Below are 14058 nucleotides of genomic sequence, written 5' to 3'. Positions count from 1 at the left end.
TTATGTCACGAGATATATGGGTGGACAAAACCATCACTCTTCGTAAATACAAAGCTAATTTAATCTAACCCGAGATAACCGAAAAGATACATTAGCAAGGTGTAAAGTACATCTTAATAAAATAAAAAAAAAAATTATGATTAGAATATTAATTAATTAAGGAAACCTCGTTCTTTTGTTTAAGCACTCTCACATCCACTTTAATCTCAGACCCTGAAATTAAGAGGGAAACAAGCAATGTTAAAAAGCATCGTCTATTAAAATAAAGGATTATATATATATATATAATATAAATTATTATAAAGTCACCTCCAAGAAATGAGCGTACTCATCCTTGTTCATCAAAATAAATTACTTTTATCCATCCTAACTATAAATAATTTTTTACTTTTCACACAAATTTAAAAAAATTAAAATTTACAAACAAGATTCGTATTTTATCATTGTTTAATTCCTAAAAAAATAGTTCATCATTCTCCAATACTCAGTTAATACAAACATATTAACAAAAAATACTAATAAAAATATAAAAATTTTAGAGATAAAAAAAATCTATACAATCGAGAAGGGAATAATAATCGCTTTATGATTTGAATGTTCTGCTTTTCCAATTTTCCCGACAGTTTGACGCAGATTTCATATTCGAGAGTTTAAATTAAATTTTGGTGGAGCCCTATATATATATATATATATATATATATATATATATATATATATATATATATAGATTAATCTACTCGTGGCTGAATTTTAAAACAATCAGTGTAACGACGACCGACCTCCGGATGAGACAGTTCGTGGTCAGAAGATAAACAATATTCTTAACCATTTTAGGAGAAAGTGATATTATTTTATATTGAAGTCCAAGAGACATTCGTATACATCTTGGATTAGGGCATCAATTAATAATTGTTATAATTTTCATCATAATTGTTGGGTTAAATGTACATGTGTGAGATTAATAATATGATAAATGATCTCTTGAGAAATTCTCGAACGCTAAACTGTTGATTTTACTTTGTCTGATCTGGTTCACTAGATGAACGTAAAATTAAGATACAAGATTTAACATATATCCGTTGATGAGTCGATGTATTGTTATATATATATATCTCAAATTTCATATATAGTTTTTTCTAGGTTTCTATAAAAACCAATCTTATAAGTTGTCATTTACAACCTCACATTACCAACCAGTATAACAAATTTTTATTTTATGTATATCGTAAAAATAACCAAAATTTATGATCATATATAGTTGAATTTGTACTCACGGACTCGAATTTTGGATTCCAAGCCATTTATTAAATACAGATGTATCTGTGGGCTGACCCAATCGATATATTCATTTTGGGTTGGGATCAAGTTGACTTATGGAATTTAAAGTTTTATATATATTGTGATTAGTGGAAGATTAGTTTATTTGGGGAATCGATAATTAGTGGGATTCACTGATAAACACACATAAGAAAGGGAACCCGCCATTTTATCAAAAGTGATGCATGATAATAAGGAGGTGGGAAATGATTTTTTGTTATTTAAACCGCACCATTTGTATCATGTGTTCCAGCAAACTACAATAATTTTTCTGATATATAATTTTCGTTTTTTTGTTTTCCATCGTTTTAATACATCATGTACTTCTTCTTTTACGTTACCTCGTCTCAAATTTGAAAAATATAACACCGATTTAGAAATTAAGTCAAAAGAGTAATCACATAAATGTATTTTATTCTATTCATCAATGATTTTCATAATCTGAAAAGGCGCGTCTTTATTTAATCATTCACCAATTCCCAAGATCGCCTTCTATTTAAAACCCAAACCAGCATAAAAAAATCGATACTCTGGCTAGCAAGAATGTGTTGGAACGAAGAATTTGGTGTATCTTGAAAAGCCAGCTAGGGAAATGGAGTGGGCAAGAACATCAAATTCTGCATGGGATATATATTAATTCTGATCCAACAACCTTATATTCCCATGCATCTACCCGGCAAGTCATTGTGGATTCGGCTAAAGGTTCTTTTGATTTGACATGTCGTGCTTTCCACTTAGGCCGAGCTAGAATTTTTTAAACCCGCCTTAAGCTGGTGTTCTATTGAGAAATTAAGACTAAAACCGCGTTATAAAAAAACAGGAAAAAATATACTGTCCGGGCAAAGCAACACATGGCTCCGCCTATATACACACGTGTACATGCATGAAATATATGTAGACGTGCATGTGTATGCACTGAGGTGTAATATTTTAATTAATTTGACAGGCCATGCATGCATAAAAAACGAAGGCATATTGTGTATAGTTTTATCCATTTGAAGTTTGAGACTCCCCGGAAAAAATTTACTTCATTTGACTCGACCGCTTGATATCCAAGTAACTCAAGAAGCAGTCAAATCAAGCTCGAGCTAAAAAAAAAAAACAACATATAATCGAGTTCAATTCACTATCTGAACTAGTTCGAAGCAAACACTCGATATAACAAAAATGATTCACGAATAAATCGCACCATATACACACAACATTAATTCCTGAATTTTGATGGGACTAATGAAGCAAAAATCATTCCGACTCTCCACATGAACAGAGAACTAAAACCTTGTACAAAATTTCTTAACCTTTTACATGTAATGACATTAAACAATATTTACAATGAACTAGAACACGAGTATCAAATTCTATCTTGGGCCCGAGAGTTCTACAGCCTCAACCACAAGTGATGAGTCCTCGATGAAATCGGAATATCTTTGAGAACGACACTCAGATGAACGGTACCTTGGAGTCTCGAAATTTTGCAACTGCTCCCATTTTTCAGCTAAACCATCGCCTTCTAACATCCTCAATACTTCTGACATCTTGGGGCGATGAGATGGATTGAAATGAGTACAAAGGAGCGCTACTTGCACCATTTCATGCAACTCCATCCTGTCAAAATTGTTTTCTAAATCTTTGTCCACCATAAGGTTTGGCTTCCCTTCCTGATGGAGCTTCTTTACCTAAAATTGAAATAATTTGACCGAGTTTTGAGAACACGAAAAGAAAAAACCAGTAAAACGACAGATGCTATAGCCAGGGACAGATACAACAAAGGTGATAAGACAATACACCGAGATTTCGTAGTTGTTTTTGTAAACAAGCTAATCTCTTCACGTAAAATTTTAGTTAGTTCCTTTCATGTTACTAGGATCCAACGCAAGGGTGGGATAACAGTAGTCCCATCTCAAACACGTAAAGCTCTGAAATTATATTTGCCATTCTAAGACACATAGATTCGCCCTTATTTTTCCAATAAAAGGAGGGTTGGAGAGGAAACATACCCAATCCAGCATCACTCCTTTCTGGTTGGTCACCCGCCCAAAGTCCACAGCCTTCAGGCCAGTTATCAACTCAAGAAGCAAGATTCCAAACCCAAAAACATCTGTTTTTTCAGATGACTGACCAGTTGATAGATATTCAGGAGCAATGTGGCCAACAGTTCCACGGACTGCGGTGGTCACATGAGAATCCCGATGGTCTAAAAGCTTTGCCAGTCCAAAGTCTCCAACAACTGCCTCAAAGTCCTCATCCAACAAAATGTTGGCTGCTTTGACATCACGATGTATAATCTTAGGGTCACATTGCTCATGTAAATATGTCAATCCCCGTGCTGTGCCCAATGCTATCCTTTTACGCCGGAACCAGTCTAAAACTGGCCTTCCATGGAAATGATCTATAAATAAAAGCTAATCATATATTCATATCCAAGTAAACAACGAGAATTTTATACCGATCACTCATGTTCAAGGCTTCAACAATCCATCATACATAGTCTCTCATGTACATTAGTCGAGACTCTAAACTTTTGAGTTGGCAATACCACTGTCGTACATATGATTATAGCTGAGGTGGGAAAGGCTATATAAGTCTATGATAGACTCTTCTATCAACTTTGATCAATCATTTTTGTAAATGTGGAATTTCTAGAAACTAAACGTTAGCAAAACCTATTGAGTAGAGCCCTCACTTGTATGAGCTCGATTCGAAATACAAGTGGCAGCCAGTAATTAGCTTCATATGTTGGAAAGAGAATTTCAGACCTTTTAATCGAGATGCAACACTTCCATTTGGCATATATGGGTAAACGAGAAGACGTTCATTTTCAGCCAGGCAGAACCCCCAAATGCGGAGAAGATTCCTGTGAACAGCCAGACTGATCAACTCTACTTCTGTCTGGAACTGTATTTCACCACCCACAGCACTGTAATCCTTTAACCTTTTGACAGCCACCACAGTCCCATCATGCAACTGGCCTTTGTATACAATACCAAATCCTCCCTTCCCCAGTATATTCTTTGAGTTGAAATGGCTAGTTGCAGCTCGGAGTTCCTTAAATGTATATTCTCTTAAGTGGCCTAAACGTACCTCCCGATCATATTGTTCTGCCAATATAATGTCATTTCTCATAAGCTACTCTGGTACACAACAAACATGTTAAGTTGAACTTACCATTAACATCCAAGAAAATCTGCTGATTGTGTCTGCATCTCCACCAACTAAGCAAGCCAACAATAATGATTATTGAAATCACAGTGGCAAAGCTCGTTCCAAAAGCAATGGCAACATGGCGTTTTGCTCCCAAGTTTGATTGTTCTGGAAAAAAGAGAAATTTAGAGACCATAGAAGCACTGAAATGCTCGGGGAGGAAGTGAAATATACCTTTAACAGCATCTGGTGGGAACGGCGATTCTGGATAGAGTACAGAGCAATTGTTCTGCGAAGTTAGCCCACAAATCAAAGGATTTCCGACTACACTGAAAGGGAAATTCCAGAAATGAGACAAGTATAATGCAAGATATGATATGTTAAAGAGAAACAGAAAGATGACCCACTTAAATGTTCGAGCAGAAATTTTTGGCAAAGGACCACTTAAATTATTGAAAGAAAGGTCCCTGAAAGAGTTCATAAATAAAGTTAAGTCTTTAATTATTCAAGAATGCATGGAACTAATTGGTTTACTCAACATTGATTGGGAAAAGGAAAATCGAAAAGTGTAACATACACAAGGGTAAGGCTTCCGATTTTGGCAAGAGAGTTGGGTACCAGTCCCCTGAGGCTGTTGTTGTTAAGACGCCTGTCTTGCTCGAAGAACCGTAAAATATGAATCAATCTAAAGAACATGCAAAGACCCAAATTTTAGTGGCAAAAGTCCTAAAAACTCACAGATAATTCAAGTTCTTCAGATTGCCAACAGAATCAGGTATTTCACCAAACAGCTTGTTGTTGGACAAATCAAGTGTTTGAAGCTTTTCCAATTTTCCAATGACATCCAGAAATGGACCTGTAATATTATTATTTTGCAGCAACCTACATATGCCCAAATGGAAGAAATAATCAGCTTGTTAGTTACAACGGTTCTAAGAATAATTCAGTGTGTTGAATAATTTGCATTTAAGGAAAAATTAGAATAAACAGAACATGGTGGACAGGAATAACTTACACAGACTGCAGATTAGTAAGATTTCCAATCCTAGACGACAAGGTTCCAGACAAGCTCAGGCTAGGTAGCCCTCTGATAACAAGCAAAAATTACCATCATCAAGGATCAGTGACAGACATTATTACTTCATATGACCTCGTCGTTACATTTCAGAGTACATCCCATTTTAACTTATAGAGAAGTATGATGGAAAGAAGATTCTTCCCGTCAACTATAGTGAAAGAGATCCGTAAAAGCAAGAAAGGAAACAAAACTAATTACTACTGATATTCATTTTGATAAATCTCGCTCCCGAGTGCAGAGCGGATCTAGCAGGCTATGAGATGAAAAAAGTTCCAAATTTTATAATTAATTGTCTGAAAATTACGTCTCCCTCCAAAAAATAATAATAATTCCACCGAGTCACTGTCTAATCCCGTCTAGTCCCCTCTCCCGAATTCTCGGATCAGCCCTGGATTATGAAGCTAAATATTACGGGAAAAATCACTAAGGTAGAAAAATTTCTCCAGTTTACAACAAGAAGAGTGGTGATAGAAACTTACAGAGCAGAAACATAGCCATCCTGGGAACAGGTGACCATCCTCCAGCTACAAGGATCTACAGAAGTCGCATCCCAATTCTCCATCACATTATACGGATCATGTAAATCACTCTTTATAGCTATCAAAGCTACAACTGCATCCAGTTAAAGAAACCAAATAATTTGTTAAAAACAAGTCACAGCCAAGAACTATGAATACGTAGTCATCCTTTGTTTCTTTCTCATAAGCAGAGCACAGTAGTTATCCATTCATTTTCAACAATAAAGATAAATGGTACTAATATGTGCATTTGCAACATAAAATGACTACTCTAAAGTATGAGAATTGAAGTGAAATCTAAGAAGAAAAGAGACCGAATCTGGTTAAAAAATTTGCAGAAATAACAATTATAGTAAATACACATGGGTTAGCTTTCAAAGAAATAATTTTTAGGTAACCATCAATCATATATAAGTTGAATAGGATCAAACTTTCACCATTTTGCGAAAAGAAAAATATGAAATTTCAGAAGCACCTTCATAATTTACTCCAGAAGGAGATAGAATTGAATAAGAGCCCTCCACCAACATAAAAAACACCAAGCTCGATAACAGATAAATCAACCTTTCCATTCCCTGAAAATCTCCACTTATTTAACCTTCTCGGAAAACTTTTGATTTGGCTTCAAGAATAAGCCATTCTCACAATGATACACATCCTCCATTCATTGAATTATTATTATCCAAACACCTCAGCCAAAAAGGTGCCCACCAGAATCAGAACCTCATAAAGCAAGCCTACCATTACCGCGTAGAGAAATGCTAACTTTTCCCACTTTTACCTCCAAGCAACCTCAACTCTAATTGCCAGCTTTGATTTTGAACATGGTGAAATAAACGAAAGCCCGGATGAAAAAAAGCGAACTCCTTGAACCAAAAAAAAAAACAGAGTCTTCAATAAAAATATTGGCGGAGTAAAACCAAGAAAATGAAGGGAATTTCTTGAAGCTGCAAAAACAGATAATAGACCTGAAATTTCAGGGGCCTTGAGATTGGGAATCTCAGCTTGCGAATTCCACGCTGTATCAAATTTTGAACCGAGCAACAGAAAATTTCATTAGCCGTAGTAGAATATATCCAGAAATCAGTTTCAATTACGTGATTGTTATTCACAAATCACAAAATATCCACTCAAGATTAGCATCTTCCACTCTATTAGTAATTCACACACGACACAATATGATATTTGGCAGAAAGATACAAATCCTGCTAGAGTCCAAGGCATCATAGACACAGATGGGGACAGCGTAAGATGAAATGAAAGTTGATATTTACTATTTAGGTACTATAAAATTAATTAAGTTAAGATTTGGGTTTATAAAAATAAGGAGGAAAAGCTAGTTCTATATTTTTGGGGGATCAAAAAACTTACTTTATAGATTCATATTCAGTGGTTTGAACTGAAAAGACGTGTTTGATTGATTCGAAGGGGACAATGGGAAGCCACAAAGGCAAAGGTTAAAAACTTTTGCAGGTCACATGCTTTGCCTTGTCTACGTCTCTCCTTTGAAATTTTTACAGCGAAACTTTTGCAGGTCACGTGACGTGGTCTAAAATTTTATGAGCTGCTTACTGTGTACTATTATCAAGTTAGTTTCATAATTTTACGAGAACATTTTTTTTCTTCTTCTTAAATAAAAACAAAGATTGTCCTAATAATTTACTTGAATGCCAAAAACTTTGCTAAAAAGTCGAATCCCAATGCCCAGCGAGAGAATTGTTGTCGCCTTAGAAAAGCGGTATAAACTATTCATTCATATCCTTTGTAATATAATATGCACCCGAAAAAGGGAAAAAAATATTTATAATAAAATATTTCATTTCCAGTAAAATTTAATATAATATCCAAACTAACAATACCCGATGTGAAACAACTGTAAATTTCTTAAAACAGCTATATCTATGACATAAAATATATATAAGATTTGTGTGTATTGTACTGCAAAAAATAGTTTAAAATGGGTCTATAGAATGATAATTACCCCAGTTGTGCAAAAAACAGACGAAAGATTTCATTCATTAATTTGTAATCTCGGAGACTTCAGCCTCATTTATGGCACGTTTTAAAAACACAAAAATTTCAAATCTATATTCCTACAAACCAAAAGCAATAAACAATGAATTCAAAGTTCAGGCAGCTGCAGTGATGCATTCAATGGCTTGTTTGCATATACCGGTCATGGTTGCCTCGGGTCCATAGACCTCTATAGGAATGCCCATTTCTTCTCATCCTGGCAAGACCTCTTTGGTAATTAGGAGCACCCCTTCGAACGTATAGACTCATTCTTGCTGCCTTAAGTTTTGATTCCTATAACCAGAGCAATAATGTTAGGAGTTGAGCATCTGGTGCGGAGAGGACATAACATATGGATACTGAAGTATCAGTACCTTTTCTTTCAGAGCTCGAACAATTCCATTGAGCGTGGCAGCGAAATCAGTGAAATTGGCGATCCAACCACCTATCACGAGGGCTCGTTTCTGACCATCAGGATCGGCAGTTGCACACTGTAAATAAGTCACTAGTTGATATGTTAGCTTAAGTATATGAAAAAAAGTATATTTTAGGGCCCTCAGATCTTCCATCAACCAAGATCTTGAGCACTGAAGAAAGAAAATAGGCAAGTGATGATCCTCACATCAATTACAACTCTGGCATATTGCAAGACTTCTTCTTCATTGGGAGCACCACTGTATTCTGCGTAGTTCCCGAGCTCAGAGGCAAAGCCAAGATGCGTATCAAAGAAATAATGTGAAACATGTTGCATGCATTTGACTCCAGCATGTGTTCTGCAATCACATGCAGACAAAGTAGAGGTAAATTTGAGTCGAGTGACTATAAACTGCCAAAATCATGCTCCGAGCGAAACTCGAGTGCTTGTGAAGCCGTTTGATCTCAAGACACTGTTTCAATTAAAGTGTTTTTATTATCAACTTTGACAATCGATTTCATTAATATATATACAGCAGCTCTGACATTTCTATTCAAGCGAAGTTTGAGCTCACAATCGACCATTCGATTGAGTAGTCAGACTACCAGTGTGACCGAACTTTTAGTATAATATTAAAGCTTGAATAGGTTCATGTGAGCCCTGGCGCGTAGTTTAGTGGAATGAGCAAAACAACGTATGTAGCATAGTCGAACATTTGAAGGTAACAAAATCACTAAATTCAAACAACAACATAGCCAAGCGGATTAATTTGATATCTTTATACTTAGCTTTAAAACTTAATCTGAAATCTTTGTCAGTAAAAAATGGGTAAAGTACAAGCCAGAAGACAGAATCTGTTAGTGCGACAGCCCCAGCACACATCTATAACAAAAGTGTAATGAGAAATAATAAGAAGTAAAACATATATATATATATATATACACAACATGGTGATGACTAAATTCACAGTTCGTTCCATATTTTCTCCAGTCTGATATCCTCTAGTACAGATCCTCAGTTACACTTGGTGATACATCTTTGACTACACTGGCTGAATATTCAGCGCTTATCCAAGACTTGAGATCTCCTCGTTAGTGCTTTTATGAACATACATGAAGCAATGACCCAAAAGGCAAAAACTCTGGCAAAGCTTTCCTAAAATGAAATGAGATTAACATTGAATTAATTATCAGTCAACTAAAAATTGGATGCCATATTTTCCTGCGTGGATAATAATAAATATTTAGGAGTATGGTATAACTGCAGGAGAAAACTTGCCTGAAAAATTATTTGTAAAGTGTATTCCCAAGTAGATGCAGTTTGGCGACGACCTTCGTCGTACTTATTCTACATCTGCATATTCTCCGAGCTTTGGTGTTATATAGGAGCCTCACTACTCTGTACCAACATGACGATTTTTATCATGGTCGAATCTGTGGCAGTAATGGAGACATCCATGAAAGGAGAGTAGTGTTGCTAGCTACAAAAACACAAACTGAAAAATAAAAATCTGATTTTGATCTTCATATAAGAACAAAATGACACAACCAATTACAAAAATATATAATGGACTTCAATGACTTTCTTGATACTTGTTGATCTAATTTAGAGGTGTATGGATGCAGGTTTTAGCAATGAATAGCATACCCCAAAATAGACGGTGACTAGGGTAAAAGTCCACCTGTTTGACAAAAAAACAGTGAGGCAAGATATGCTCCAACCACACCCACACACACACATAACAATATCACTCCTTATTGGAGCATTTTGTTTGTTTCATTCTAATGAAAAAGGAGTGAAACAGCAACACAAGAATACCAAAAGATATTTAAAAAAAAAAGAATCCAGGCAAAAAGGACAGCATAAGGAGCTGTGTCAAGAAACGTATTGGCATGAATTCATCCAAAGATCCTTTCAATCAGAGATGAATTATATTTTCTCAATGCAAGTACTGGAATCCAGGGACCAGGACAAATAAAAATAGAAGTTAAGCTAAAAACATGGAATGCAACTAAAAATCAGGCTTCCTCAGTGAGAGAACATGTTCAAACAAACAAATTAAGAATCCGTAAGGTCTTACTGAGTAAAAAAGTAAAATATGCGGGCACTATGGATGATGGAGTCGGCAAGCAATAGTGCAAGCATTGAGTGTTGGGGAATTACCCCGAAGCGATGCCGATCACGATGATAATATTGCCGAAAAAATTCGGAATAAAATAATCAACAAGAAATCAAGATTTACGTGATTCACCCAAAAATAGGCTACGTCCACGGAGCTACTGCTGATCTTTTATAACAGGAGCAATATTACAACAAGTGTACACAATGATACACTAAATATCTCACACTCCCAACCCGAGTATAACCGAGAAAATATTTTCTCTAACTCACACAAGAGATACTCACAACTCTTTTGTTTTCTCTTGTTTACAAAGCTTTTGGAATTGCTTTTTGGGATAGATTTTCAATACGAATTATGCTCGTATTTATAGGCGAGTTTTCCCGTGTAAACACAAGGAATGCATTTATTCTTCTGCAGCTGCAGGCAGCAACCAAATTTGAAGCTGCAATTGTTGACAATTCCATGTGCTGTCTTCTAATAATAAAGACAAAGGTGATCCCACTCACCTAACATTTCTCCCACTTGAAGACTTGATTTCAATCATGTTTTCACACCATCATTGCAGCAGCTCATATATCTCCATTTATACTTGCAGTCCGACTGAAGTTGAACACAACTTCAGTTTGTCAATGGTTACTGTCTTTGTGAGCATATCGGCTGGATTCTTACTTCCAGGAATCTTCTCTAGCATCAAGACTCCATCTTCCAGCACTGATCTGATGAAATGGTACCTAACCTGTATATGCTTTGTCCTAGCATGATAAACAGGATTTTTTGCTAAATGAATAGCACTCTGACTATCACAGTGTAATGTGCTATCTTCAAGCTTCTGACCCAATTCTTCCAGAAAAGATCTCAACCATATCATCTCCTTACTAGCTTTTGTAACTGCAACATACTCAGCCTCAGTAGTCGAAAGCGCAACAATCTTTTGCAGCTTAGACACCCAGCTTACAACTGTACCACCTAATGTGAACACATATCCAGTAGTAGGAACCATCACCGAAGATGACATTGTGGCCTTCATCATCGAGCTGTCCCACCGAGATCAGATTGCGTGTCAATTTTGGTACATGCCTGACTTTGTTGATTTTCCAGACAGATCCATTTGATATCTTCATCCGTACATCACTCATACCAACAATTTCCAAGGGTTTTCCATCAGCCATGAAAACTTTTCCGTAATCGCCAGCGATGTAATTGTCAAACACATCGCGATCACCAGTGGTATGAAACGAAGCTCCCGAATCCATAACCCAAGAATCAACAGGGCTTTCCATGGATAATAGCAGAGCATCATGTACTTCCTCAGTGACTGCATTGGCATTATTCTTTGTTGATCTGCAGTTCTTTTTCAGGTGACCAGTCTCACCACAGCTCCAGCACTTCAAATTCTTTTCAAAGTTACTTTTGTCTTTTCCATTTCTTGACTTGGACCTACCGCGCCATCGGTTAGAATTCTTTTCGCTACTCCTGCCCCTTCCTCTGTTCTCGAGATTTAGAGCAGATCTCGATGATGTTCCTTCGTCGAATCCATCCTGCGAACTTCTTCAGCAAGAATTTGATCCCTGACATCATTGAATTGTAGATTTCTTTTTCCAACAGAGTTGCTAACCGCTGCCCGCATTGGTTCTCAAATATTTGGTAAAGACGCCAAAAGAATAAGTGCACGAATCTCATCATCAAAATTAATTTCAACCGATGTTAGTTGAGAAACAATCGTGTTGAATTCATTGATGTGTTTTGCCACCGAAGCACCTTCTCCCATCTTCAAGTTGAATAACTTCTTCATGAGATGCACTTTGTTGTTAGCTGATGGCTTCTCGTACATGTCCGATAAAATGGACATCATCTTCTTCTGTGGTTTGTGCCTCCGCCACGTTATACGCCACGTTCTTTGTTAGGGTCAATCGTATGACACCTAAAACCTGTCGGTCAAGGAGCTCCCAATCATCATCCTCCATCTTTTCTGGTTTCTTTCCTGATAGAGGTTGATGCAGCTTCTTACTGTACAGATAATCTCTTATCTGTAACCGCCAGAACGAAAAATCTGTTCCGTCGAACTTGTTGATTCCCGGTCCCGATCCATCATCTCCGGCCATCACTTATCTAGCCTTAGCAAAAAATCTAAAAAATCTTTTCTGATGTGGAAGATCAGACAAAGCTGCAACCACAGAGCATACTCAGAATTCTTAAAAATTTTCACAACAAGGCTCTGATACCAGTTGTTGGGGAATTACCCCGAAGCGATGCCGATCACGATGATAATATTGCCGAAAAATTGCGGAATAAAATAATCAACAAGAACACAAGATTTACGTTGTTCACCCAAAAATAAGCTACGTCCACGGAGCTACTGCTGATCTTTTATAACAGGAGAAATATTACAACAAGTGTACACAATGATACACTAAATATCTCACACTCTCAGCCCGAGTATAACGGAGAAAATATTTTCTCTAACTCACACAAGAGATACTCACAACTCTTTTGTTTTCTCTTGTTTACAAAGCTTTTGGAATTGCTTTTTGGGATAGATTTTCAATACGAATTATGCTCGTATTTATAGGCGAGTTTTCCCGTAACACAAGGAATGCATTTATTCTTCTGCAGATGCAAGCAGCAACCAAATTTGAAGCTGCAATTGTTGACAATTCCATGTGCTGTCTTCTAATAATAAAGACAAAGGTGATCCCACTCACCTAACATTGAGCAGAAAGCAACAATTCGGTAACCAAGAAGCCAAATGGGATGAATTGTTTTCAAACATGTTCCCCAAGCTTCACCCTCGTATGAACATCCAGCTGATTCTTGTGTCTCACCACTTGTTCCATTTTTCTTATTTTTATTGCCTTCATATCTCCATATCAAAAGCGCAGGACACACCATAGCAATTAGGATCCATGTTGCACAGAGTAAAAACCTCCAGTTCAACCAATAACTCGGGGCTGTCGTGTCCCGTGTCATAACAGGCCACCAAGCAAGATTATAAAGGATAGTGTCAGTAGAGAAACCAAATCAGATTAAAAAGCAAAATAAACGTGGGAATGCTACAGTTTCTGTAGTGTATCAAAATTCGATGCACAAGGCATGCTGTACCAGTACCACGCAGGTCATTTCTTAGCCTCTTCAATTGATCAAGAGTTTTTATATTATCGTCAACAATCTTCCTTGATTCGACCTCAACACCCGTTTTAAATCATAAGGACGAAAAGGGGAATCAAGATCCTTTACAAATTTTCCGGCAAAAAACCGAATAAATGTTCCCACCAAAATAAAACACAAACATACATGTGTCCAGTTCAACATAAAAGTAGGAAATTTTGAATGAAGATTATTGTAACTCTGTTTTCTTGGAATGGAATGTAAGATGTTTCTGCTGTCTCGTGAACAGAAACAGGGGATCCCAGAAAAGGGGGAAAAATTGGCACCACTTGCACTGGATACCACATCC

General features: G+C 36.6%; 1 protein-coding gene and 1 pseudogene across 3 annotated transcripts; both read right to left on the bottom strand.

Annotated features, from left to right (window-relative positions):
* Positions 1–2420: 2420 nt before the first annotated feature.
* LOC140835216 (protein NSP-INTERACTING KINASE 3-like) lies at positions 2421–6920 on the bottom strand. Of its 3 annotated transcripts, none has more exons than XM_073200670.1 (11): positions 6836–6920; positions 6016–6148; positions 5474–5545; positions 5197–5340; positions 5036–5107; positions 4866–4925; positions 4693–4787; positions 4483–4626; positions 4074–4415; positions 3315–3706; positions 2421–2993 (listed from the first exon to the last, which is right to left on the bottom strand). In XM_073200670.1, the coding sequence occupies exons 2-11, from the start codon at positions 6096–6098 to the stop codon at positions 2676–2678; spliced, it is 1722 nt and encodes a 573-aa protein (XP_073056771.1). In that variant the 5' UTR covers positions 6099–6148; positions 6836–6920; the 3' UTR covers positions 2421–2675. The 3 variants fall into 3 exon arrangements, with proteins under 3 accessions (XP_073056771.1, XP_073056768.1, XP_073056769.1); XM_073200667.1 differs by lacking the exon at positions 6836–6920 and adding an exon at positions 6530–6755; XM_073200668.1 differs by lacking the exons at positions 4866–4925; positions 6836–6920 and adding an exon at positions 6530–6755.
* Positions 6921–8051: 1131 nt separating this feature from the next.
* Positions 8052–8818, bottom strand: LOC140835215 (ATP-citrate synthase alpha chain protein 2-like; annotated as a pseudogene).
* Between the last annotated feature and the right edge of the window lie 5240 nt (positions 8819–14058).

The sequence above is a fragment of the Primulina eburnea genome, chromosome 6 (genome assembly GCF_022965805.1).
Source record: "Primulina eburnea isolate SZY01 chromosome 6, ASM2296580v1, whole genome shotgun sequence".
NCBI lineage: Eukaryota > Viridiplantae > Streptophyta > Magnoliopsida > Lamiales > Gesneriaceae > Primulina > Primulina eburnea.
The sequence above is the reverse complement of the archived record's forward strand: the minus strand, read 5'-3'. Positions and strand labels throughout refer to the sequence as shown.